Source organism: Oncorhynchus masou, chromosome 28 (genome assembly GCF_036934945.1).
Source record: "Oncorhynchus masou masou isolate Uvic2021 chromosome 28, UVic_Omas_1.1, whole genome shotgun sequence".
NCBI classification, from domain to species: Eukaryota; Metazoa; Chordata; class Actinopteri; order Salmoniformes; family Salmonidae; genus Oncorhynchus; species Oncorhynchus masou.
The window spans coordinates 51,291,219-51,314,826 of record NC_088239.1 but is presented as its reverse complement, the minus strand read 5'-3'; the positions used below and the strand labels follow the sequence as shown (position 1 = coordinate 51,314,826).

Here is a 23,608-nt window from a genome sequence, read left to right as displayed (position 1 = left end):
CTTGCACAATTGATGGCTGACTAAATACTTTTTTGCCCCACTGTATATTATGTTCATGTGGAGAATGTATTAACTCGTGTTAATATTGCCCTGCAGTATTTTTTGTACAATAGGGTCATAAATACTGTGAGATTTTAAAATGAATGTCTTTTGATAAAATCTGAGTCACTTTTATAGTTTTGTAAGCTAATTTCACATAATGCTTTTCACAGGATGTGCTCAAGTAAAGTCTATGATGTTAACCTTACACTGCAAAAATTCAACCCAGTGGTCCAAACATGAGAGATTATTCTAAACCAGGAAGCAATTGAGACACTGAGTCTGTGATCTCATCTCCCAATGACGCATGTCTTGAAGACAGCACAGCATCTGATTGGAAAGATTTTGTGAAACTGGCGGGCTTCTGTCTGGCCAGTCACAAGGTGTGGGTGTGTATGGGTCAGATTATCTGTGTGTTCTGGGGTGATGTGTTCATATAGATGTAATGATAATCTGCATTACACCATATGATGGAGATCTGTACTGGCGCGCAATACAAGAGTTCCATGATTATTCAAACATTCGATGTCAAACTAATTATCAATGGACTGTCAGTTTACATGATCAGGTGCCAATTACAACCAAAGTATGTTGTGTGAGTGTTACTTGGGTGGATAACGGTTGTTAAGTAAACGTGTTGGCAGTTGACATGAATGAATGAATGAATGAATGAATGAAACAGTTTGGTAACAGTGAGCATTTGTCAAAAACAATCCAAATAAGCAGTACAGACAAATACCATCAGAAATATTCTAGGCTTTCCTTAGATCACGAGCTCATGCAAAACTGGAAGTTGAGGAGGGATACACTCTAGGTCATGAATCAAGTTCCCTGTTTTAACCCAGAACTTTATTTAAAGAGACAAGTGGGTAAGTCTGGGCAACATCTGAAATCCTAAAACATCATTGGAATAAAAGGTCATTAACATAGATTCCCTTTGGGATTGAAACATACTTGATAATCATCCTTTTTAGGTGAACCTAAGCTTTCTATTTATCATGTTATCTTCTATATCCAAGATGAGGTGAAAGGTCATATATATATATACAGGGAAAATGGGAGGATGATGAAAGCTGCTACAGTCAGCTAAAAGTCTGTCAGCTCACAAAGAACAGACAGAGAAAAACTCCCTTCAGATAAATTTGGCAAATTTGATGGGAGAACCAGGAAGTCTGCAGGAGTATTCCCCTTTGGGAGTTGTTTATGTAAATGTAATGTACTGTGCTGAAAACTACAAATAAAAGCAAATTACAGTCAACTATGGTAAATCATTGTTCATTTACAAGAATGCACGCACAATACAATTAGGTCAGTATGTTCAAGTTTCAACTTTAATTGTCCCAGAGGGAAATTGGTTTTGCAGCTAAGGATAATTAAAAACAACATTGAACAAACAGTATAAAATCCACATGGATTACAATGACACACAGTTCTAGGGAATACAATGGTCTAGCTGGTCCATCAATACTAATAGCCATCAATACTAATATATACAGTAGGCCTACTAGTGACCGACATTATCAGAAGCACAAAAGTACAGTGAGCCAAAGTTGTCTAATAAGTAAAGTGTTCTATATTCCCTATATTAGGTCATCTTGTCAACAACATATAATCAATGTGCTGACAAAAACCCCAAAACAACGGAAACATCACCTTCATCATCATCAACAACATTTTACCATCATCATCCTCAAAATCACCCCTAGCCTACCTCATTATCTTCCCTATATTCATAAGGGAAATGGCTATTGTGGTGACAGAGTGCTGGTACCTATTAGTATTAACAGTGGGGAATCTACACCGGGAGGCAGAGGGTAGGATCTGGAACTCAAGGTGTAGGGGATGGACACAGTCAGACAGGATGGATTCTGCCTTCATCACCACTTATTTGTTCTCTTGTACAGGTCAGACAGACTACTCTGCTGGACTTCCCTGCCACTTTCACTATTTTAGCTATCATTGTGCCAAGATACTTGTAGTTGTCTACACTGTCCTGTCCTTTGATGATAATGTTCTGAAGGTAGGGGGACTTCCGTGTCAGTTCACGTACTGGCTTCGACAACCATCAGTGTACAGGGTATAGAGGAGTGATGAGAAGACAGATCCCTGGGGTGAGCCTGTTGGTGATGACAGCTCCCCTGACAGGCATCCATTCACCCTCCCGCTCTGGGTTCTGTTGGTTAGAAAGTTGAGGTCCAACCCACTACATGAGAGTGCATTAGTGAGTTAGTGAGTTGGTTCACAAACAGATGGGGTTTTAAAAGGTGTTAAAAGCAGATGAGAAATCAACAAATAAAAACTTTCCATTCGTTTTTTCTACCCTAGATGTTTGCACGGAAGGTCAGTTAGGGTGACAGTAGCATCCTGTACACCCCACTTAGCCTTATATGCAAACTGAAACAGATCAAGAAGGTGCTGTGTCTTGTCCAGAAGCGCTTTCTTAATCAGTTTCTCTAAGGACGTAATGACCAAGGAAGTCAAGGTGACTGGTCTGTAGTCGTTAAAAACCTTTAGGTGTTTGTTCTTGGCGACTGGTATCACAGTAGACTGTTTCCATAGATTTGGCACCCTCTGCTGGCTGAGCGACATAAAGACATAATAAATGATAGGGCCTAGTTTCTCTGCACAGGAGGTGAGCAGGCGGCTGCCTATATTGTCTGGTCCCGGGTAAAACTACTGTGCCAGTTGATTGTCAGAATTAAAGCCATCTAGTGACACCTTTAAAAAAATGTTATTATCCCCACAATAGTTTTCATACTATCCCAGGCAGAGACTAAATTGTTACCAAGTTCTCTTTCAATTGTTTCCTTGTACACCTGTTTAGCTCTCCTGAAGGTTTCCATCTTAACATTTATCTTACTGTTTAACAGCACCCTGAGAGACTTGCTAATCCAGGGCTTAATATTGGGGTACGTAAACCTTCACAACATTATCTGGGATGACTACATCTTCACAATATGAAACCCAGGAAGTAACAGCATCAGTGAGATCGTCAATATCAGCACGACTCTTTAAGCATGTCCCAGTCTGTACACTCATTCAATACACCCCTGAAGGGTCAGGGAGGAATCTCAGTCCAGTTCTTAATCCGCTACGAAAGCTCTTTACCCCTCCACAGGGCTGTGCGATACACCGGGATAAGGGCCATGCAGTTGTTGTCAGCTGTGCCCATTTCGGGAGTAGGGGGGGATTTATACACTCCCTTAAAAGAACCGTAACATAAGACCAGGATGTTGTTATGGGCATGTGACGTACTGATGAAATTTGCCCAAAGTTTTTGTCTTAATACGGTGGTTAAAGCACCCAAGGATGATGTTCGGGTCATCTGGAAATTTAGTTTCTGCGTCGGCTGGAGTATTAACTATGCGGCATTACTCTCATTTGCCTTCGGGTGAATGCAAACCACGGTGAGGAATATTTAAGGAAATTCCTGGGGCAGATGGTGGGGGCGTAAACACACGTATAGCAGTTCAACATCCTTAGTGCATAGTTTTTCCCTAAACAGTAGGCTACAGTTTTGTACCAGCGCTCATTCACATAAAGACACTCCACCACCCAGTGTCTTACCGGTAACCTCGGGCCTCTCGGTCCAAGCGTATAGGTGCCCCAAACCAGTCAATCACCAACTCACAGTCCAAGTTCATATTCTTAAACCATGTCTCTGTAAGAGACAGAATACAGGCATTTCTGAATTAATGTTGGAAACGAACATGGGCTTGCAGTTCATCAGTTTTGCGAAGAGACTGGGCATGTTCTAGAATGATAGAAGGCAGGAGAATGCGTGACAGATTGGCGCTTTGCCCTTTCCCGGACTCCACTCTTCCCCTGCTTTCTCATGTTGCGGTGTAGCCCGCCAGCAGCCTGCTGCTAGAATCCCATTGACCATTATTATAATCAAATGCATCAAGGTTTGGGTAGATTAGATCCAAGGGAGGATTGGCATTCTGGGGATTATTCCATTGGAGAAGAACACTTCCTGCTGTACTGGATCCATTGATTAAGAATGGGGAAGTTCTTGCAAAATTTGTGCCAGGTGAAACACCGTCCACTATAAAAACAACGCTGCTAACGCCATGTTCCCAAAAGGAAATAGAGGAAGAGTTCAACACTGCTCTTTCTATTTCATTGATCTACTAGATCATTGAATTCCGTGATTTAAAACAGATGATCTAAAGCTGGTCAAATACAAAATAACAAACACAGACAGAGAAACACTTTGCGGCTGGTTGCTGCAAGAGCATGATGACCATCAGAGTACAACCTGAGTTGAATGGAAACTAGTTTAGATGGGCAGTGAGGTCTGTGGTGTGTTTGTCATGTTTGGCTAAGGTAAGGGCGACCACCCTCACCACAGCATAAACACTATGACTGAGGGAGTAATGATTTAACATATGTCTGGGAAAAACAGTATATGAGGTGTGTGGAAGTTGACGGTTTTTGAGAAAGTTAATTACATAAAATGCACTTTGATGTTGATTAAGCTCAAAGCAAATTCAAGTTTCATTCTTGATCTCTCTCCAAGGCTGTACGAGAGTTTAAAAAAATGCTGCAATTCCTACATCATCATTCAAATTAATACCAAAATCATACACATGTTCTATTTTAATGTTATCCCAATAAAAAGAGAAGATCACATCATTTACATTATTCCTCGCTACAATAACATCCCAAAAAAGGAATGAAAAGATTTTATTTTACAGTACAAACATACAGTATATGGATGTATGTATATTAAAATACAAAGACAGCTAACATGCGTAGCTAACATTCATATATGGGGGATAACATTGTTCCCATTTCTAACAGTCAACAAATGCTTGTCTGCGAAAGTTTCATTCTTTGTAAAAGTCGGATGCACATTTGACTTGAAAGAACAATCTTCAATATCAGGAGGGTGTTGCCATAGCTCAAGTACATTTGCAGTATGCTATACTGTATACCAGTATGCTAGGCTGGTCAGTCAAACATCACAACGGCAATAAGTACTTTGTTTCTATTGGTCAGTAACTTGTTAATGCACATGGAAATCTAACCTTTGATTCCAAATTGATGGCAGTGGCAGCACAACTATTTTGGTGTGCATGATGGTATAGACAGAAGACGCATGCTCTTGGTTTTCCTTGTGCATTTTTTTTGCTCATTCCACACACTGCCATAGATACAGTATAATAGGAGATGAATTGCATGCACTTTAATCATAGCGCTGCATGATTGGATATTGCTTTATTGCGATATTATTACTGGTTTATTGCTTTGCTATTGAATTGATTATTGATTGATAACATTTAGTGCATTGTTTATATTCTTGCATAAAAAAGTATGTTGTGACAGATACATGTTGTCATTAAAACTGCATGCTAAATTCATAACATACCAACTGTTAATCTGTGTATATTTGCATAGTTACTCATTCATATTTTCAATGCAGTCCATTTGTAAAAACATAACAGTGTCAGAAGCTACTAGACAGTAGAAGCTTAAATCTTCCCCCGATCAAAAGCTCATAACAACCCAAAACCAAACCATAAACAGAGCTTTCTAATAGTTTGTCAGTGTACTTAGTCAGTGACGTGCAGTCAGGGTAGGCCCTGTTGACCCTGTGATAATGTAATAAAAAAAGCTCTTATGAAAAGCCAAATCAAAAAAACAAATTGTATAAAACATTTACATTCTTTTTTTTGTTCATGTTTTTTTCTCAGTGAATCTGGTGTTTTTTATGCAAAACCTCAGGAAAGTGGCTAGGATATTCATGCCTTCCTTTTCTGCCATTGACACTGTGGCCGTTCCTGACTCCAGTCACTGTTAATAGACAGGGTCAGCTTAGGCATCGCTGCTTTGCCTAGTTTGACATATCTTCATGTGTTGTATTGAGCCGATTTCATATTTTACGCATGCGTATTGCCTAAACATGTTGTGTGGGTATTGTCTGGGGTAAACTGTGCATTTGGACATGTCTACATAATTTGACGCTTGCACCGCTTGAACTGAACAAAGCTAGCTAACTAGCAAAAATAACCTGACAAATTGACACTATACTGCACCTCAAACAATTTTCCAAGTTGAAATAATGGAACGCACTGTTTAGAGGGTTCAAAGAGTGGAATGTCAACTAAATTAAAGTTAAGACCATATAGAGGCAGCATACAGGATCTCTACAAGACGTGGCATGACAGGTGTCATGTGTCAGACAGGCAAAAAGTGAGTACTGGGCTGTACCAATTAAGACGTTTTACCCCGACTTTAAGACATCTTGGACATTTGCTTTAGCTTTGTGGACGTAATGGGAATTACTTTTTGAGTCAATGTGAAAATGAAACGGAAGGGGGCCTTGGAGATGTGTATCCCACACGACCGTTTGAATGCATTTTTCAGTAATTTCGATTGTTGATATGAACATTTTGTTAGAACCTTATTTATTATATACATGTGTGTGTGTAATAATATTTCACATGGTAATATTATTATGTGTGTGTGTGTGTTTGTGTGGGAAGCACATTGGAAGAATTGTAAATCCATTGTGAAAGGCAATGTGTTGCAAATTAAATTGTTTTTGGCCAGAAATGCCTTCTGGGACATGTGAACTTTCATGTGCCTTAATAACTTGTATGCAATCTGTAAATACGAAATACAATTGTTAAATTACGAGCTTAGTTGGTTTAGCCACTGAAAAAGACAGGAACCTTCCTGCTAACCAGGATTAGCTGAGATAATGGATGGACTGGACATGTCGAGAGATGAGTTTAGATTGTTCTGCCATGTAGCACGCTTCTGTCTATAACATAAGCTGCTCAGTATGTGTGGGTAATCCTTTCTAACGCAGCTTTTTTTTAAAGATATCACAAAGAACTACAAAAGTGTTGCTAATGCGCTCCACTTTCTGGAGGACCACGTTTTGAAATCAGTGGAATGTCCGGTGAAAGCAGAGTTTGATAGCTAAGGAGATGGAGAAAATTCTGCCGTTTGATAGCAAATATGCGGAAGGAGTCAAAAATAGAACACACAGAAGGCTGTTGTATAAAACACCAGTCTCTGGATTACATCTTCAAACTAAGAGAAATTATAGAATCGATGAGAGGGAGAAGCTACATTTTCAGAAATTAACTGTTTCTAATTTTGTCAGAAAGTAATTTTCATTACAAGTTAAAGTGTACTGTTAGCTAGCTAGCTAACGTTAGCTGGCTGGCTCACTAGCTTATGTTACATGTATGATCTGTGTAGCAATATTATTTGTATCTAAAATCCATTTGCATTGCTAATTATAGCCTAATGTTAGCGAGATAGCTAATATTTAACCAAGTTGGCTAGTTTTTTAGCTACCAGCAGATTCATGCAGGGTAGTAACGTTATGAGTTGGGATTATGGTTTATTGTTTAACTAGTTAGCTACATGTCTAAACAAAAAACTCCACTATGCAAGTAATCATTTCACTGTACCGTTTACACCTTCTGTATCCTGTGCATGTGACAAGTAACTTTGATTTTATTTGATAAAGTGTGCTTTTACAAGAGATGGTAAGGTGAAGAACAAAATTACCTGCACCAAAGTCAAATTAGGATATAACATTAGGCCAATGAGACAGTGTTCAAGTTCTAAAATTCTCCAGTAGAATGCCCTGCTTTTATTTTGTCACACTCACAACCTTAAGCTATTTTCTGCTCACCATTAACTTGTAAATAATGATCTTGTTGTGAGTTTATTTTCCTGTAATAAAGAATATAAATTAGTTAAAGTAAAGACATTGTCAGCAATATGATATGGTCATTATTTGAAATGGCTAGCCAGCTAACTCAGCTAAGCAAGAATCGAACCACAACATTGTTTAGAAAGTTGGTTTTAGTTGTCTGGTTTGCTAGATTGACATATACTAAATACATTTTTAAGCAGATGGATTTATTGGTGTTAAAATACACCAGTTATGCTATTTTGGATCACCAGGCTGTTGATGTCATGCAGCCTGTCAGTTTTGTCCTTATACTTTTTCATAACGACAAGCTTGTTGTGGGACGACAATAGAATGTCCATGATGTCACTGCAACAATTGTCTACAGGCATGACACTAGACGTAGTGTAAACCAGCCTTAAGTCTTGAAAGCTTTGGTTGTTTAGTACACTACTGTACTCACTCTGCTTAACACATGGCCTCACATGTGAATCCTTAAAGAGATGGGTGGGGCTAAGACTTAAGAGGGTGTGAACGATTCTGAATTGGTGTAGACAAAGATGAGCTCTCCAGTAGGTGTACCAAAACATTCAAGGGACATTTTCTCAAAAGTGGGGTCATAAGTTTATCAACTTTCTATGCAGAATGACTTTCCCATTGTTCCTCAACTGGAGTGTATGATATACCATTTTCTAGATCTCTGAGTCTCTACTTTTATCCAATGTAAAAAACAGCATTTAAAATGTTGATACATAAGACCGAAACGAGCCGGTTGGTCACATTTTGGTGAACATTGTTGTCAATTTTGGTTAATAGCCTGTGTCACTCTGGTTGTTGGAGCTATCTGTTGTATGGTACACTTGGGCTTCATGAAGGTTTATTTGTGAGTAAATCTGGCTTTGATAACAGCCAGTGCTTACCCAGACACCAACCGCACGTCACTGCTTAAAGTGTGCCCTAACTGGCCACTAAATAACAACCATAAAAGAGTGCTGGTGCTGCATAGTAATAAAAAAGGTGGAAGATCCTCACTTGCACAGGTTCGTCGTGTCCATATTCAAAAAGCGAATGTTCATTCTTGTCTCGATCTCAATATCTTTCAGTATCTGAAAATAAATCGTTTTACTACCAGTATATTACATAGTTACTAAACTCTGATGATGCCTTCAACTATGTGTACTCCAATAACAAGACAACAATTGTGCTGCTATTGGCAAACAGCAGAGAGATGGGGCTGGCGAAATGTAACCACTTCAAAATTCTAAGACAGAGAAATGGATGCAAGGACAGACCATCCATCATATCAAAATTATAGTTTTAACCATATTTTGAAGCTATACAGTGTTCGTTTGCAAAACCATTGAAAAAGAAAAGCTAAAGCCATGACTTCTTTTAGACACAAAATAATGTTGTATTACAAACCTTTAGGAAATGTTCAAAAGTGATCCCCTCATAAAACTCATCTGGTTCCTGAGAATGAAGAATGAGATTATTGAATATAATAATTTAAAAAACGAATAATAGGTTCCAGGTCTAACACTCAGAGTGAGGAATGTAATGTTAATAAAGCAGCCGTACCATGTGACCCATGGAGATACTAGCTACCTCCAGCATGGCAGCATCTGCTATGCCTTTAGCCGTTTCCTTCCCGAGGGCTCCACTCCGAGACAGCAGCTCCTCCACTACCTAGAGTACATGCAGAGGCAAGGCAGACATGGTTACAACAGTAATAGGCAGATAGTGTATTTTTGTACTTGAAAGATAGGCCTAGGCAGTGGCTTACGTGTCGGTACTCCTCCAGAGTGATTGTTCCATCATTGTCTGTGTCGTGCATGTTAAACAGGACTGGGGAACAAATAAGAAAGTGTTAAACTCTTTTCTGTTGGTCTGTCTTTACAAATATTTCCTTAACAAAGGTCTGCAAGTGTCACGAGGAATCGCTGTAATGCATTTGCTGAGACGACACCATTCTGTATACTTCTGGCCCTTCTTTGGACACTGTGTTAACAACCCTCCAGGCAAGCTTCAATGCCATACAACTCTCCTTCCGTGGCCTCCAATTGCTCTTAAATACAAGTAAAACTAAATGCATGCTCTTCAACCGATCGCTACCCGCACCTGCCCGCCTGTCCAACATCACTACTCTGGACGGCTCTGACTTAGAATACGTGAACAACTACAAATACTTAGGTGTCTGGTTAGACTGTAAACTCTCCTTCCAGACCCATATCAAATATCTCAAATCCAAAGTTAAATCTAGAATTGGCTTCCTATTTCGCAACAAAGCATCCTTCACTCATGCTGCCAAACATACCCTTGTAAAACTGACCATCCTACCAATCCTTGACTTTGGCGATGTCATTTACAAAATAGCCTCCAATACCCTACTCAACAAATTGGATGCAGTCTATCACAGTGCAATCCGTTTTGTCACCAAAGCCCCATATACTACCCACCATTGCGACCAATACGCTCTCGTTGTCTGGCCCTCACTTCATACTCGTCGCCAAACCCACTGGCTCCATGTCATCTACAAGACCCTGCTAGGTAAAGTCCCCCCTTATCTCAGCTCGCTGGTCACCATAGCAACTCCTACCTGTAGCACACGCTCCAGCAGGTATATCTCTCTAGTCACCCCCAAAACCAATTCTTTCTTTGGCCGCCTCTCCTTCCAGTTCTCTGCTGCCAATGACTGGAACGAACTACAAAAAACATTGAAACTGGAAACACTTATCTCCCTCACTAGCTTTAAGCACCAGCTGTCAGAGCAGCTCACAGATTACTGCACCTTGTACATAGCCCACCTATATTTTAGCCCAAACAACTAATTCTTTCCCTACTGTATTTAATTAATTTATTTATTTTGCTCCTTTGCACCCCATTATTTTTATTTCTACTTTGCACATTCTTCCATTGCAAATCTACCATTCCAGTGTTTTACTTGCTATATTGTATTTACTTTGCCACCATGGCCTTTTTTTGCCTTTACCTCCCTTATCTCACCTCATTTGCTCACATCGTATATAAACTTGTTTATACTGTATTATTGACTGTATGTTTGTTTTACTCCATGTGTAACTCTGTGTCGTTGTATGTGTCGAACTGCTTTGCTTTATCTTGGCCAGGTCGCAATTGTAAATGAGAACTTGTTCTCAACTTGCCTACCTGGTTAAATAAAGGTGAAATAAATAAATAAATAAATAAATAGAAATGCTGTATATTATGGGATATACAGTATTTGTTATTGTTTGTTGATTTATCTTTTGCAGAAGCAGCAGCTACTCTTCCTGAGATCCACAAGAAACACAAAACATGACAAGTAACAAAACACTGATACACTGTGTGAAGGAAAAATGTATAGCCTGGAGGGACCGCCTTGAATTGTACATCTTGTCTCATACAATCATTGGTTCCTGTAGGTGCTGGGTAGAGATATGAGGGGGAGACTGTCATGACCCCCCCCTCATCCCTTTTGGAAGAATGCACAGAATATGTTCTATAAGTTAAGATATGAGACGGTGCCAGACACACGCAGGAACCAACCCTATTCTACCATGCCTATGTAGCTTGTCTGTGTAAGCAGTATATAAGAGAAGTAACGGGACTGCCGCGGCTAAGCAAATAGTGATTCATTTCAAATTGACTTTGAGTGTCCCTGTGTTGGATTTCGATGACAATTTGATCAGTGATTCCACCTGTGGGGCATCCCAGTGAAGGTCTGCAAGGGAGACAGTGAGAAAGTGTAAGTGCATTTCCCGTCTGACCAAAGACAACGTGGACCCTCCTAGACCAGACTTTTACTGAGAGCTGCCGGAAGAAGATACCTGATCTGTGAACCTCTGAGGAACATTTCATCTGAATTTTAGTAAGTCAACTTAAATTATTTGTATAATTTAAAATAAAATTAAAATAAACATAAAATGGTACCACTAGTCTTGAGGCTAGAACTAGTCTTAAGAGAAGACTAGAGTGAGGGCAAGTAACGGTACCACGATAAAGCCCCGCTGACAGCTGTCTGTAGGCATTTATAAGAGAAGTGTCTACATGGTCTGCAGCCACTACTAATAGCACAAGGTGTTATTGAGCATGAGGTGTAATTTGTTTATGTATAGGAAGTAGCAGCAAGAAAAATGTTGAAGATACATATGGTGCATAGGAAGTAACGACGAGAATCATTCAAGATGCAAATGAAGTAATAAGGGAGATTACCGAGTTTCAGTACCGAATATTGAGCTGATAAGCCAGCACCAAAGTTTGAATGTCCTAGCACATTTGTTAAACAACAGGTTTCATATTTTGACGAGTTGATGTTACAGGGACAGTGAGTACAGGACATATGTCAATGCAACAGGTCAAAATGATAAGACTACAAAAAAGGGGCTTTTGGATTGTTTACTTTAGAAGGTGTCTATTCAGCTTTACAGGACACTGTATCATCTGATGTGTCTGAAGTATAATTCTGTACACACATGGTTTTATCAAGACTTCCTGCCCAAGATGCAGTAAACTTTATTAAGACTAAGAATTTTTAGGACAGATTAAAATGTAGCATAGTGAAAACTAAGTAAATGTTTATTTTCTTTCTTCCAGGACTGATGGAATGTGCGCTAACAAGTTTTTTTTTATACATGTTTACCAATGATTCTGTATCTCTCCCCTTGAAAGGCTTCCTGAGGCAGGTGCCTTAGGAGAGCTGTTATTGAGACTGTGTACTATACAATATAAAAGGTACCTGGAACTGGCTGTTAAGGGAGCTCCCAAATTAAGTAAGGCCTGGACATTTTGTTTGTTTTTACCCTACATTTTACCACACACCAACATCCACACACAGCCCACCTGTTATGAATATGTGTTAGTGGCGTTAACACTGTGTTTGATTTATTGCGTGGGGTCTTTATATTTAGGTTTTTGTGGGTTTTTAATTGGTTAGAAAGGATGCACCTTAACACTTCTTTGGGACTGGGGGGCAATATTGAGTAGCTTGGATAAAAAGGTGTCCAGAGTAAACTGGCTGCTACTCAGAGATTACAGTCACCTAGGTATTTGCAGTTGTCCACATATTCTAAGTCAACCGTCCAGAATAGTGATACTAGACGGACGGGCGGGTGCGGGCAGCAATCGGTTGAAGAGCATGCATTTAGTTTTACTAGCATTTCAAAGCAGTTGGAGGCCACAGAAGGAGCGTTGCATGACATTGAAGCTTGTTCGAAGGTCTGTTAACAAAGTGTCCAAAGAAGGGCCAGATGTATACAGAATTGTGTCGTCTGCGTTGAGGTGGATCAGAGAATCACCAGCAGCAAGAGCGACATCATTGATATATACAGAGAAAAGAGTCGGCCCAAGAATTGAACACTGTGGCACCCTCATTGAGACTACCTGAGGTCAGAACAACAGGCCCTCCGATTTGACACACTGAACTCTATATCTGAGAAGTAGTTGGTGAACCAGGTGAGGCAGTCATTAGAGAAACCAAGGCTATTGAGTCTGCCGAAAATGATGTGGTGATTGACAGAGTCAAAAGCCTTGGCCAGGTCGATGAAGACTGCTGCACAGTACTGTCTTTTATCGATGGTGGTTATGATATCGTTTAGGACCCTGAGCGTGGCTGAGGTGCACCCATGACCAGCTCGGAAACCAGATTGCATAGTGGAGAAGGTATGGTGGGATTCGAAACGGCTGGTGATCTGTTTGTTCACTTGGCTATTAGAAAGATTTTAGAAAGACAGGGCAGGATGGATATAGGTCTATTACAGTTTGGGTCTAGAGTGTCTCCCCCTTTGAAGAGGGGGATGACCGCGGCAGCTTTCCAATCTTTGGGGATATCAGACGATACGAAAGAGAGGTTGAACAGGCTAGTAATAGGGGTTGCAACAATTTTGGCGGATAATTCTAGAAAGAGAGGGTCCAGATTGTCTAGCCCAGCTGACTTGTAGGGATTCAGATTTTGCAGCTCTTTGAGAACATCAGCTGTCTGAATTTGGGTGAAGGAGAAGCGGGGGGCGTTTGACAGTGATGAGGGGTGGTCGTTTGATCGTAGAACCATTACGGACGCAGGCAATGAGGCAGTGGTTGCTGAGAGACTTGTTGAAGACAGCAGAGGTGTATTTAGAGGGCAAGTTGGTCAGGATGATATCTAAGAGGGTACCTATGGTTACGGATTTACGGTTGTATCTGGTAGGTTCCTTGATAATTTGTGTGAGAATGAGGGCATCTAGCTTAGATTGTAGGATGGCCAGGGTGTTAAGCATATCCCAGTTTAGGTCACCTAACAGTACGAACTCTGAATATAGATGGGGGGCAATCAATTCACCTATGGTGTCCAGGGCACAGCTTGGGGCTGAGTGGGGTCTATAACAAGCAGCAACGGTGAGAGACTTGTTTCTAGAAAGGTGGATTTTTAAAAGTAGAAGCTATATTTTTTGGGGCACAGACCTGGATAGTATGACAGAACTCTGCAGGCTATCTCTGCAGTAAATTGCAACTCATCCCCCTTTGGCAGTTCTATCTTGAAGGAAAATGTTGTAGTTGGGGATGGAAACCTTATTGATGGAGTGTACTAAAGCAGTGAATAAACTTAGGGAGGAGGCTTCTAATGTTAACATGCATGAAACCAACGCTTTTACAGTTACAGAAGTCAACAAATGAGAGTGCCTGGGGAATGGGAGTGGTGCTGGGGGCTGCAGGGCCCGGGTTAACCTCTACATCACCAGAGGAACAGAGGAGGAGTAGGATAAGGGTACAGCTAAAGGCTATAAGAACTGGTCGTCTAGTGCATTCAGAACAGAGAGTAAAAGGAGCAGATTTCTGGGTGTGGAAGAATAGATTCAAGGCATAATGTACAGACAAGGGTATGGTAGGATGTGAGTACAGTGGAGGTAAACCTAGGCATTGAGTGATGATGAGAGAGGTTTTGTTTCTAGAGGCATCAGTTAAGCCAGGTGACGTCACCGCATGTGTAGGGGGGTAGAACAAAAGGGCTATCTAAGGCATATTTGGCAGGGCTGGGGCCTCTACAGTGAAATAAGACAATAATCACTAACCAAAACAGCAATAGACAAGGCATACTGACATTAGGGAGAGGCATGTGTAGCCAAGTGATCATAGGGTCCAAAGAGTAGCAATAGGTGAGTCAGGGAGCCGTTTAGTAGTCGCTACTATGCTAGGCGAGCTGGAGACACAGCAATTCAGACAGCTAGCGGGCCGGAGACATCGCAATGGAAGAGCCTATTGAAACCATCTCGGACGATTACGTCGGCAGACCAGTCGTGATGGATCTAGGGATGACCAAATTGCCCTGGAAGAATTGAATGGGGAACTAAAAGAATTGCGTAAATTCGCTCTGAAAAACAGAGAGGCTCTTGACTATCTTTTGTCAGGTCAAGGGGGCACTCGTCCAATCATTTGCGATGAAAGCTGTACTTTTGTCCCAGATCACTTTTCTAATATAACTGACATCAACGAATACATTGCCACTGTAGCTAAGAATAATTCCCCACAACCAGAATGGTAGCTTGCAACTTGGTTGGAATCCCTGTTCGCATGTTGAGGATCCCAAATTGCAAAAAAGTTTGCATAATTGTGTTATTAACATGGTGTGTATGTGTGTGTATTTTTGATAAATTCAATCCTGTTAATAAAAATATAACAGTTATTATGATGATATTATGACCATACTAATTAGATTGCATAACCCAGAATGAAGGGTTAGAAAGTGTCTCTCATTACATGTTTAACAATTATTATCATAGAAGTGATAAAAGTAGGGAATGTGGAGGAAAAATGTATAGACTGGGGGGGACAGCCTTGAATTGTACATCTTGTCTCACTCAATCATTGGTTCCTATAGGTGCTGGGTCGAGATAAGAGGGGGAGACAGTCATGACCCCCTCCTCAGACCTTTTGGCAGAACGCTCAGCTCGCTGACAATTAAGAGTGATTAATTTAATATTGACTTTGAGTGTCCCTGTGTTGAATTTCCACGACAACTAATCGACAATGAGAGTCACACAAATGTAAAATACAACGCTATACAAACAATACAACAACAAAATGACACCAACAATACAACTATAAAATAATGTGCGCGTTTGAGTGTATCTGTGTGTGTGTATGCCCTCACAGTCCCTATTGTTCCATGAGAAGTTGCTGAATCCATTTTGTAAAGGTCAGAAAGTTGACAGATTAATGTGCCCAGTATTGATTCCAGTCACAGTGTGAGCCATAGTACACCTCAAACGTGCACAGTATCTTGTACAACCAATGATTTCAATGTCATTGTAGTAAGTACACACGCTAACAATAATGTTGGGTATCCATTTCAATGTAGTGTAACATTTTCCAATGATACTGAACTGCAATACATCTATCTTAACACCACCATACAGTAACATTTTAATGATGGCACTCACAGCGGAGTTTTTCCCTCCTGATAATCTCTCTCTGTTCCTCTGTCATGTCCAGTGCTGGAGGTCTGAAGTGGGACATGACCACCAGAAACTCCTCAAAGCTGATCTCCTGGACAGTCCCCTCACCATTCTGATGGAAGTTTCTATAGAGGCATACGAGCAAGAAACATAAATATCTTCATTGTGTAAACATATATTTTCTGTAATGCTAATTAGAAAGTAACCATGTGCCATTCTAGAAACAACCCACAGGCACTACGTCCTAGGCACGTCACATAAATGTGAAAGAAATGGATACCGTATACAATATGGTAATAGCTCCAACTTGCATATTGATATCTTAGGTTGTATGACTGCCATATAGATTATACATATATTCAATCCTTTCCGATCTACACAAATGCTAGTGGGTTGGGGTAGCTAGGGGTTGTTTCTGGACCAGGCTCACATTTGACTAATCCTGTGAGGAACCACAAAACTTACTGTATAATAAAAATCATACTATGTAGGTTAAAGCTGGGGGCATATTGAGAGCAGTTAACCTTAAGTCTTGTTCTTGATGAGGTACTTAACAAACATGATAAACACCAACCTTTTGTCAAAGAAGGCCTCTATAATTTGGGTTCGGATCGGGTTGCATGACAGGTCTGGAATTGTGTTGAGGTCATCTCGTCTACGAGTGAAAAGACAAGAAGATAATTAGGTTTGCAGCAGGAAGCGGGTCAATTATAACACCTGCTAAACAAAAGGCCAAACAAAACCTGTTAGGCTGGTTTATACTAAAGAGATGGGAAGAACCACTTAATCAGAAATGCATTATGCCAGGATTACACCCATGTGTGTCTAAAAACCCAAAAGTAACAACAGCACAAGTTAAAAAATAAAGTGTGTTAGGATGTGTATGAATGCCAAAAATGATTAGAGTCCTACCTCAGCGTGTCTTCATTGTGGCTCAACTGCTTGAATCTTTTATGCAGGATTCCAATCTGCTCGAAGGAAACTGAGGAACAAAAAAGGGACTGTCGTGAATCCAAGACAGAGAGGTACATCTTGCCAACCTACCACAGCAGGTTAGAGGCCGAGATGGATGGAGCGGAAATTATGTGCATCTTCAAGAGGCATCTCCAATTAGCAAAATGCCAGGCAGCACATCAGTTACCACTGAATGGGCAGGAAACCATGACAAACTGCACAGTAATGCTGTTAATGGAACACGATTGTTTTATAATCTTTGCAAATACAATGTATATTTGTGTCCTGTTCTGATCTCTAATGTATCATTCAGGCTTTGACATCCTCAGGCCTAACACATTATACACACGGTGTAAGCAGAGTGCAGTGCTGAATGTCTATTCAGCATCTATTTTCAGTTGATGCCATCCTTCCTCATGTGAAAAGTGTATATTCAGATGTAAAAACGATTTCACTTTGCATTCTCCCATTGTCATTGTAAAGATCGTCGTTGGAATGAGACCAAAGCGCTGAGTGGAAATTGTTAATATTTAATGTTCACAAAAAAACAGTCAAACAAAATGACAAAACAGAGAAAGCAAAAGTGCACAGTTCTGTCAGGGAAAACAACCTAAACAGAAAACAATCACCCACAAAACACAGGTGGGAAAAGGCTACCTAAGTATGATTCTCAATCAGAGACAAAGAGCGACACCTGCCTCTGATTGAGAACCATACCAGGCCAAACACATAAACACAACATAGAAAAAAGAACAGACTACCCACCCCAACTCACGCCCTGACTGTCACGCCCTGGTCGAAATATATTATGTTTATCTTCATTTATTTGGTCAGGCCAGGGTGTGACATGGGTTATTGTGATGTGTTTTTGTCTTGGGGTTTTGTGGGGTGTCTAGAGTAGTCTATGGCTGCCTGAGGCGGTTCTCAATCAGAGTCAGGTGATTATCGTTGTCTCTGATTGGGAACCATATTTAGGCAGCCATATTCTTTGAGTGTTTCGTGGGTGATTGTTCCTGTCTCTGTGTTTATATTCAGCAGATAGGCTGTATAGTTTTTTCACGGTTCCGTCTGTTGTTTTGTACATTTCAGTTATTTCATGTCTAGTCTATTTTCATCAATAAACATGAGTAACCACCACGCTGCATTTTGGTCCGCTCCTCCTTCAACAGAAGAACGCCGTTACAGAATCAAACGCCACAACAGGACCAAGCGGCGTGGTAGCGGACAGCAGCAACAGCGGCCAAAGACACAGGACTTTTGGACATGGGAGGAAATCCTCGACGGGAGAGGATCCTGGGCTAAACCAGGGGAGTGCAGCCGCCCCAAGGTGCAGCGAGAGAAGGAATGGACATGGGAGGACGAACTGGACGGTAAAGGACCCTGGGTTCAGCCTGGAGAATATCGCCGTCCCAAGGAAGAACTGGAGGTGGCGACAGCGGAGAGGCGCTGGTATGAAGTGGCAGCACGGCGACGCGGTTGGAAGCCCGAGAGTCAGCCCCAAAAATTTATTGGGGGGGGGGGGCTCACAGGGAGTATGGCTACGCCAGGTAGGAGACCTGCGCAAACTTCCTGTGCTTACCGGGCGGCTAAAGAGACCGGGCAGGCACCGTGTTATGCTGTGGAGCGCACGGTGTCTCCAGTGCGGGTGCATAGCCCGGCGCGGTACATACCAGCTCCTCGTATTGGCCGGGCTAGAGTGGGCATCGAGCCAGGTAAGGTTGGCTCGGTGCTCAAGAGCTCCAGTGCGCCTGCACGGTCCGGTCTATCCTGTACCACCTCCACACACCAGTCCTCCGGTGGCAGCTCCCCGCACCAGGCTTCCTGTGCGTGTCCTCGGCCCAGTACCACCAGTGCCAGCACCACGCAACAGGCCTACAGTGCGCTCCGCCTCTCCAGCGCTGCCGGAGCCTTTCTCCTCTCCTGCGCTGCCGGAGCATCCCGCCTGTTCAGCGCTGCCCGAGCCTTCCTCCTCTCCTGCGCTGCCGGAGCCTCCCGCCTGTTCAGCGCTGCCGGAGCCTTTCTCCTCTCCTGCGCTGCCGGAGTCTCCTGCCTGTTTAGCGCAGCCAGAGCTGTCAGTCTGCATGGAGCAGCCAGAGCTGTCAGTCTGCATGGAGCATCTAGAGCTGTCAGTCTGCATGGAGCAGCCAGAGCTGTCAGTCTGCATGGAGCAGCCGGAGCTGCCAGTCTGCAAGGAGCTGCCAGTCTGTAAGGAGCTGCCAGTCTGCAAGGAGCTGTCAGTCTGCAAGGAGCTGTCAGTCTGCAAGGAGCTGTCAGTCTGCAAGGAGCTGCCAGTCTGCAGCTCGCCCTTGTCTAAATATATTATGTTTATCTTCATTTATTTGGTTAGGCCAGGGTGTGACATGGGTTACTGTGGTGTGTTTTTGTCTTGGGGTTTTGTGGGGTGTCTAGCGTAGTCTATGGCTGCCTGAGGCGGTTCTCAATCAGAGTCAGGTGATTTTCGTTGTCTCTGATTGGGAACCATATTTAGGCAGCCATATTCTTTGAGTGTTTCGTGGGTGATTGTTCCTGTCTCTGTGTTTATATTCAGCAGATATGCTGTATAGTTTTTTCACATTTCCGTCTGTTGTTTTGTACGTTTCAGTTATTTCATGTCTAGTCTATTTTCATCAATAAACATGAGTTACCACCACGCTGCATTTTGGTCCGCTCCTCCTTCAACAGAAGAACGCCGTTACACTGACCCAACTAAAACAAAGACATAACAAAGGAACTAAGGTCAGAACGTGACAGTCATTGTCTATGTGAGTGCATAGAGTATAGAGAAATACATTGTTTTTAAATGTGTATTTCTAATGTAACTTAAATAAACTATATATTACATGTAGTCTGAGAGAAAAAAAACCTGTTCTGACTGAACAGTAGGGATAAGCTCAAAGTATTTAAATGAATTCAAACAAGGACTGATGTCTAACAATCGCCACAATATTTGAATTGAGAGTGAGTGAGTGTTTATGAGTGAGCGAGTGATTGAGACAAAGTGAGTGAGTGTTTTTCAGTGTGTACAAACAATACATTCCTCAGGTTATTGTATGGGCAAACTAGTATGAGCTAATATTGGATTTTCAGTGGCATGAGGAAACTCACTGAGGGTGGGGATTTCAGACAATGTTAGAAACAGAGAACAAAAAGCCTCTTTGTTCATGGCCTCATTGCTTGCAAGGTTTTTCTGAAGCTGTAAACACAATATCTAATCTATTATTCATGGTGGTTCAATCAAGCCTACACTGTAAACGTACATAAGATACCCGGAGAAAACGTTGCTACTACACATGCAATTTGCAGTTTGAATATTTTATAGCCACTGCATGGAGATACAGTATCTGGCCTACACTAGTGTCTTTCTATCATCATGTCAGAATAGACCCCTTAAATAAATATAGGAGATTCATCTGGTCTAATACTATTACCAAGTTTCATTTCTTTCATCTGACTTTAGTCAGCATTGCGAACAGTGTGCTCCATGGTGGCGGTGGGGTTATGGTATGGGCTGGCATAAGCTATGGACAACGAACACAATTACATTTTATTGATGGGAATTGCAATGCACAGAGATACCGTGACGAGATCTTGAGGCCCATTGTCGTGCCATTCATTTGCCGCCATCACCTCATGTTTCATCATGATAATGCACAGCCCCATGTCGCAAGGATCTGTACACAATTCCTGGAAGCTGAAAATGTCCCAGTTCTCCCATGGTCTGCATACTCACCAGACATGTCACCCATTGACTCGATGTGTACGACAGTGTATTCCAATTCCCGCCAATATCCAGGAACTTCGCACAGCCACTGAAGAGGAGTGGGACAACATTCCACAGGCCACAATCAACAGCCTGATCACCTATATGCAAATTAGATGTGGTGCGCTGCATGAGGAAAATTGTGGTCACACCAGATAGTGACTGGTTGTCTAATCTACGGCCCTACCTTTTTTTAAGGTATCTGTGACCTATAGATGCATATCAGTATTCCCAGTCATGTGAAATCCATAGATTTGGGCCAAATTTATTTATTTCAATTGACTGATTTCCTCATATGTAATGTAACTCAATAAAATATTAGAAATTGTTCCATGTTGCATTTATATTTTTGTTCAGTATAGTTTATGCTGGCAAGAACAGCAGCATGGCACTAGTTAAAATAAAACGATGCTTATTTCAATGGAGGAAATAACTTGTAGTATTTGTTACCTTGACCTACCAATTAGCTAACGTAACAACAAGCCGATGAGAATGACCAGTGCAACGGTGTATCAAGGTACTTGCCAACGTGAGCTGCTTCCCACTGGGCAACTGTATCACATGTCGCCGGCAGCAGCTAACGTGGCCAATTTGTCCATCCCACTGATTTTATTTAGAATAGGATAGCCTACACAATAAATAATTTGTAACCATCTCGATGTCACCGTGATACAGTCTAACTACAATGGGGAGAGTTTGTGCTGCAAGCCGGCACCGCAACAACACAGGGCACAGTGTTCTTCACTTCCACTTACTTGTTCAAGAACTGCTGTCCAGCAGTAAAGAGAGGGAAGTAGCTAGATAGAGTAGCCAATATAAGGCCTAAAGCACATTTATTGCAGTGATTTTCACTGAAAATGTACAACTAAGGCATTAACGTCTACATTTTAGTTTAAAAAACCTGAAGAATTACGGAACGATTCTGAACACTCTCCCAAGTCCCAATTATTGTAGCCAAGTTTCAAATTCTCGCTGAAGTTTCTAGGCACAAGCATAAACTACCTAGCTGGGAAGGGCCATGCTCATCTCCTGTGTGTGTGTGTGTGTGTGTGTGTGTGTGTGTGTGTGTGTGTGTGTGTGTGTGTGTGTGTGTGTGTGTGTGTGTGTGTGTGTGTGTGTGTGTGTGTGTGTGTGTGTGTGTGTGTGTGTGTATGGGTGAGTGAGAGAACTTTTGGGAAATGTGAAGATGAATTATGTTGTTATTGCAAAGTAGAGCACTAAGATGAATGTATACATGCTCATACATGTTGTCTTTGTTTATTGAAGTGAGTTCATATAGGGATAAAATTGATAACAATGGTATAAAGATAGAAACGGTACAAGGATAGTTAATAGTGATAATTCATAAAGGCATGTGTCATGCATTTAAAAATGTTAAAAGGTTTGCCATTGCATTTGATAATGTCATTTTAAAAAGGGATAATAAATAAGAATACATTGATAAATGTAGCATCTTGGTTTATAGTAAAAGCTATGCATATGTAAAGAATATATTTTTTTTGTGCACTTGAGAAATGCATGTAAATTGTAAATTGTTGATGATTTTATGCAAAATATGAATTACACTGATGTGAAGCTGAAGCAACCTCTGTGTGATTCATGTATATATTCCCCCCCTTTCAGGGGTATAACAGTAGCTCTTCTCCTTGCAAGGCATTCGGGAAAACACTGTAATAGGCTACTTGTAAAGATTCTCATCCAGTTGTGCTATCGCCTACAGCAATCTATAACTCATGCTGTTTTGCTCTGTAAATAGCCCCCAGAACACCTACCACACAAGATGACGTTGTTATGGGGATCCTGTACTGTGGGGCGTTTCATTTCACAATAATGAAACACTTTAGCGCAGGATTACATAAGCCCAGAAATATGATTATTCTCAACAATTATAATCGTATCCTACAGGAAAAAAACGTAATACTCACAGCCGGTCTTTTCTGAGAGATTTCTGTATTCGGGTTCATCAGGTAACGACTGTAATGCACCCATAACTCTGTAAACGCGCCAGCCGACCAATCCAGACGCATGAAAATAACGATTGGTCTCGCTCAGGACAACGCAGGTAGGCTACTGAACTCGAAACGGTGTCAGTTCAGTGGAATAGATATTCTTTCATTATCATATCCCCAACAACAAATCATGTTACAGGTCGATATGTACTGTAGGCTGCGCAAGGTCCTAATGTAAATGCATTTCAAGCTGCCAGCCTCTGCTGAGCGCGCACTTCCGCAACTTGGCTATCCAACGACACAACACTTTCTTCAACAGTGCATTATTTAGGTTCCTGTGATCTAGTTCTCATACTACAGTCAGCAGTGTCCTACTTAGGCTACATTGTAGTACAGTACGACATTCAATGTTGAACGCTTTATTACATGAGCTGCATTCACATCACTTGCCCTGCAGTCCTCTGTAATGTAACCCAGTCATATAAAATACCCTGCAATATTCCAGATTTTTCCATATTCCAAACGTTTGTGGAAATTGACCAATGCTGTGCCTCTAAAGTCTACCTTGAAGCCAAACCTTCCTAAAACAAATATATAGCAGTTCTGTTTTCTTGGGGAGAATGTCGTATTATTCTGTGAGTAAATCTGAGACATTACATTTAGTATGTATGATATGTTATGTGTAGTTACATAAGGCAGATGGTTACTTAAGGCAAAAATGAAAGTAGGGTGGCTGGTCAGGGTGGATGGGTAGGCATATAATGCGAACGTCTAGCAACTCAAATTTTGTGTGTTCGAAACTCATCAATGACAACTTTAGCAT

At 41.4% G+C, this 23,608-nt stretch overlaps 2 protein-coding genes across 3 annotated transcripts; both read right to left on the bottom strand.

Moving 5' to 3' along the window:
- Positions 1-1,354: 1,354 nt before the first annotated feature.
- LOC135517820 (calcineurin B homologous protein 3-like) lies at positions 1,355-23,099 on the bottom strand. 2 transcript variants are annotated; one of them, XM_064942446.1, is made up of 9 exons: positions 22,762-23,099; positions 17,035-17,104; positions 16,697-16,777; positions 16,108-16,247; positions 9,483-9,544; positions 9,278-9,385; positions 9,122-9,169; positions 8,732-8,805; positions 1,355-2,242 (listed from the first exon to the last, which is right to left on the bottom strand). In XM_064942446.1, exons 1-9 carry the CDS (start codon positions 22,823-22,825, stop codon positions 2,077-2,079), a joined length of 813 nt encoding a protein of 270 aa, XP_064798518.1. In that variant the 5' UTR covers positions 22,826-23,099; the 3' UTR covers positions 1,355-2,076. The 2 variants fall into 2 exon arrangements, with proteins under 2 accessions (XP_064798518.1, XP_064798519.1); XM_064942447.1 differs by having other exon boundaries at positions 1,355-2,212; positions 22,762-23,097.
- Positions 18,662-22,196, bottom strand: LOC135517821 (putative per-hexamer repeat protein 5). The gene is made up of 2 exons (XM_064942448.1): positions 20,807-22,196; positions 18,662-19,782 (listed from the first exon to the last, which is right to left on the bottom strand). Exon 2 carries the CDS (start codon positions 19,409-19,411, stop codon positions 18,839-18,841), a length of 573 nt encoding a protein of 190 aa, XP_064798520.1. The 5' UTR covers positions 19,412-19,782; positions 20,807-22,196; the 3' UTR covers positions 18,662-18,838.
- Positions 23,100-23,608: the final 509 nt, after the last annotated feature.

Coding starts and splice junctions, on each gene's coding strand:
- LOC135517821 (XM_064942448.1), bottom strand. CDS start 19,411: ATGAAGATAAACATAATATATTTAGACAAGGGCGAGCTGCAGACTGGC.
- LOC135517820 (XM_064942446.1), bottom strand. CDS start 22,825: ATGGGTGCATTACAGTCGTTACCTGATGAACCCGAATACAGAAATCTC. Junction 16,778..17,034: donor CACAATGAAGACACGCTGAG/GTAGGACTCTAA, acceptor TTTCACTCGTAG/ACGAGATGACCTCAACACAA. Junction 9,170..9,277: donor GTATCTCCATGGGTCACATG/GTACGGCTGCTT, acceptor CTTCATTCTCAG/GAACCAGATGAGTTTTATGA.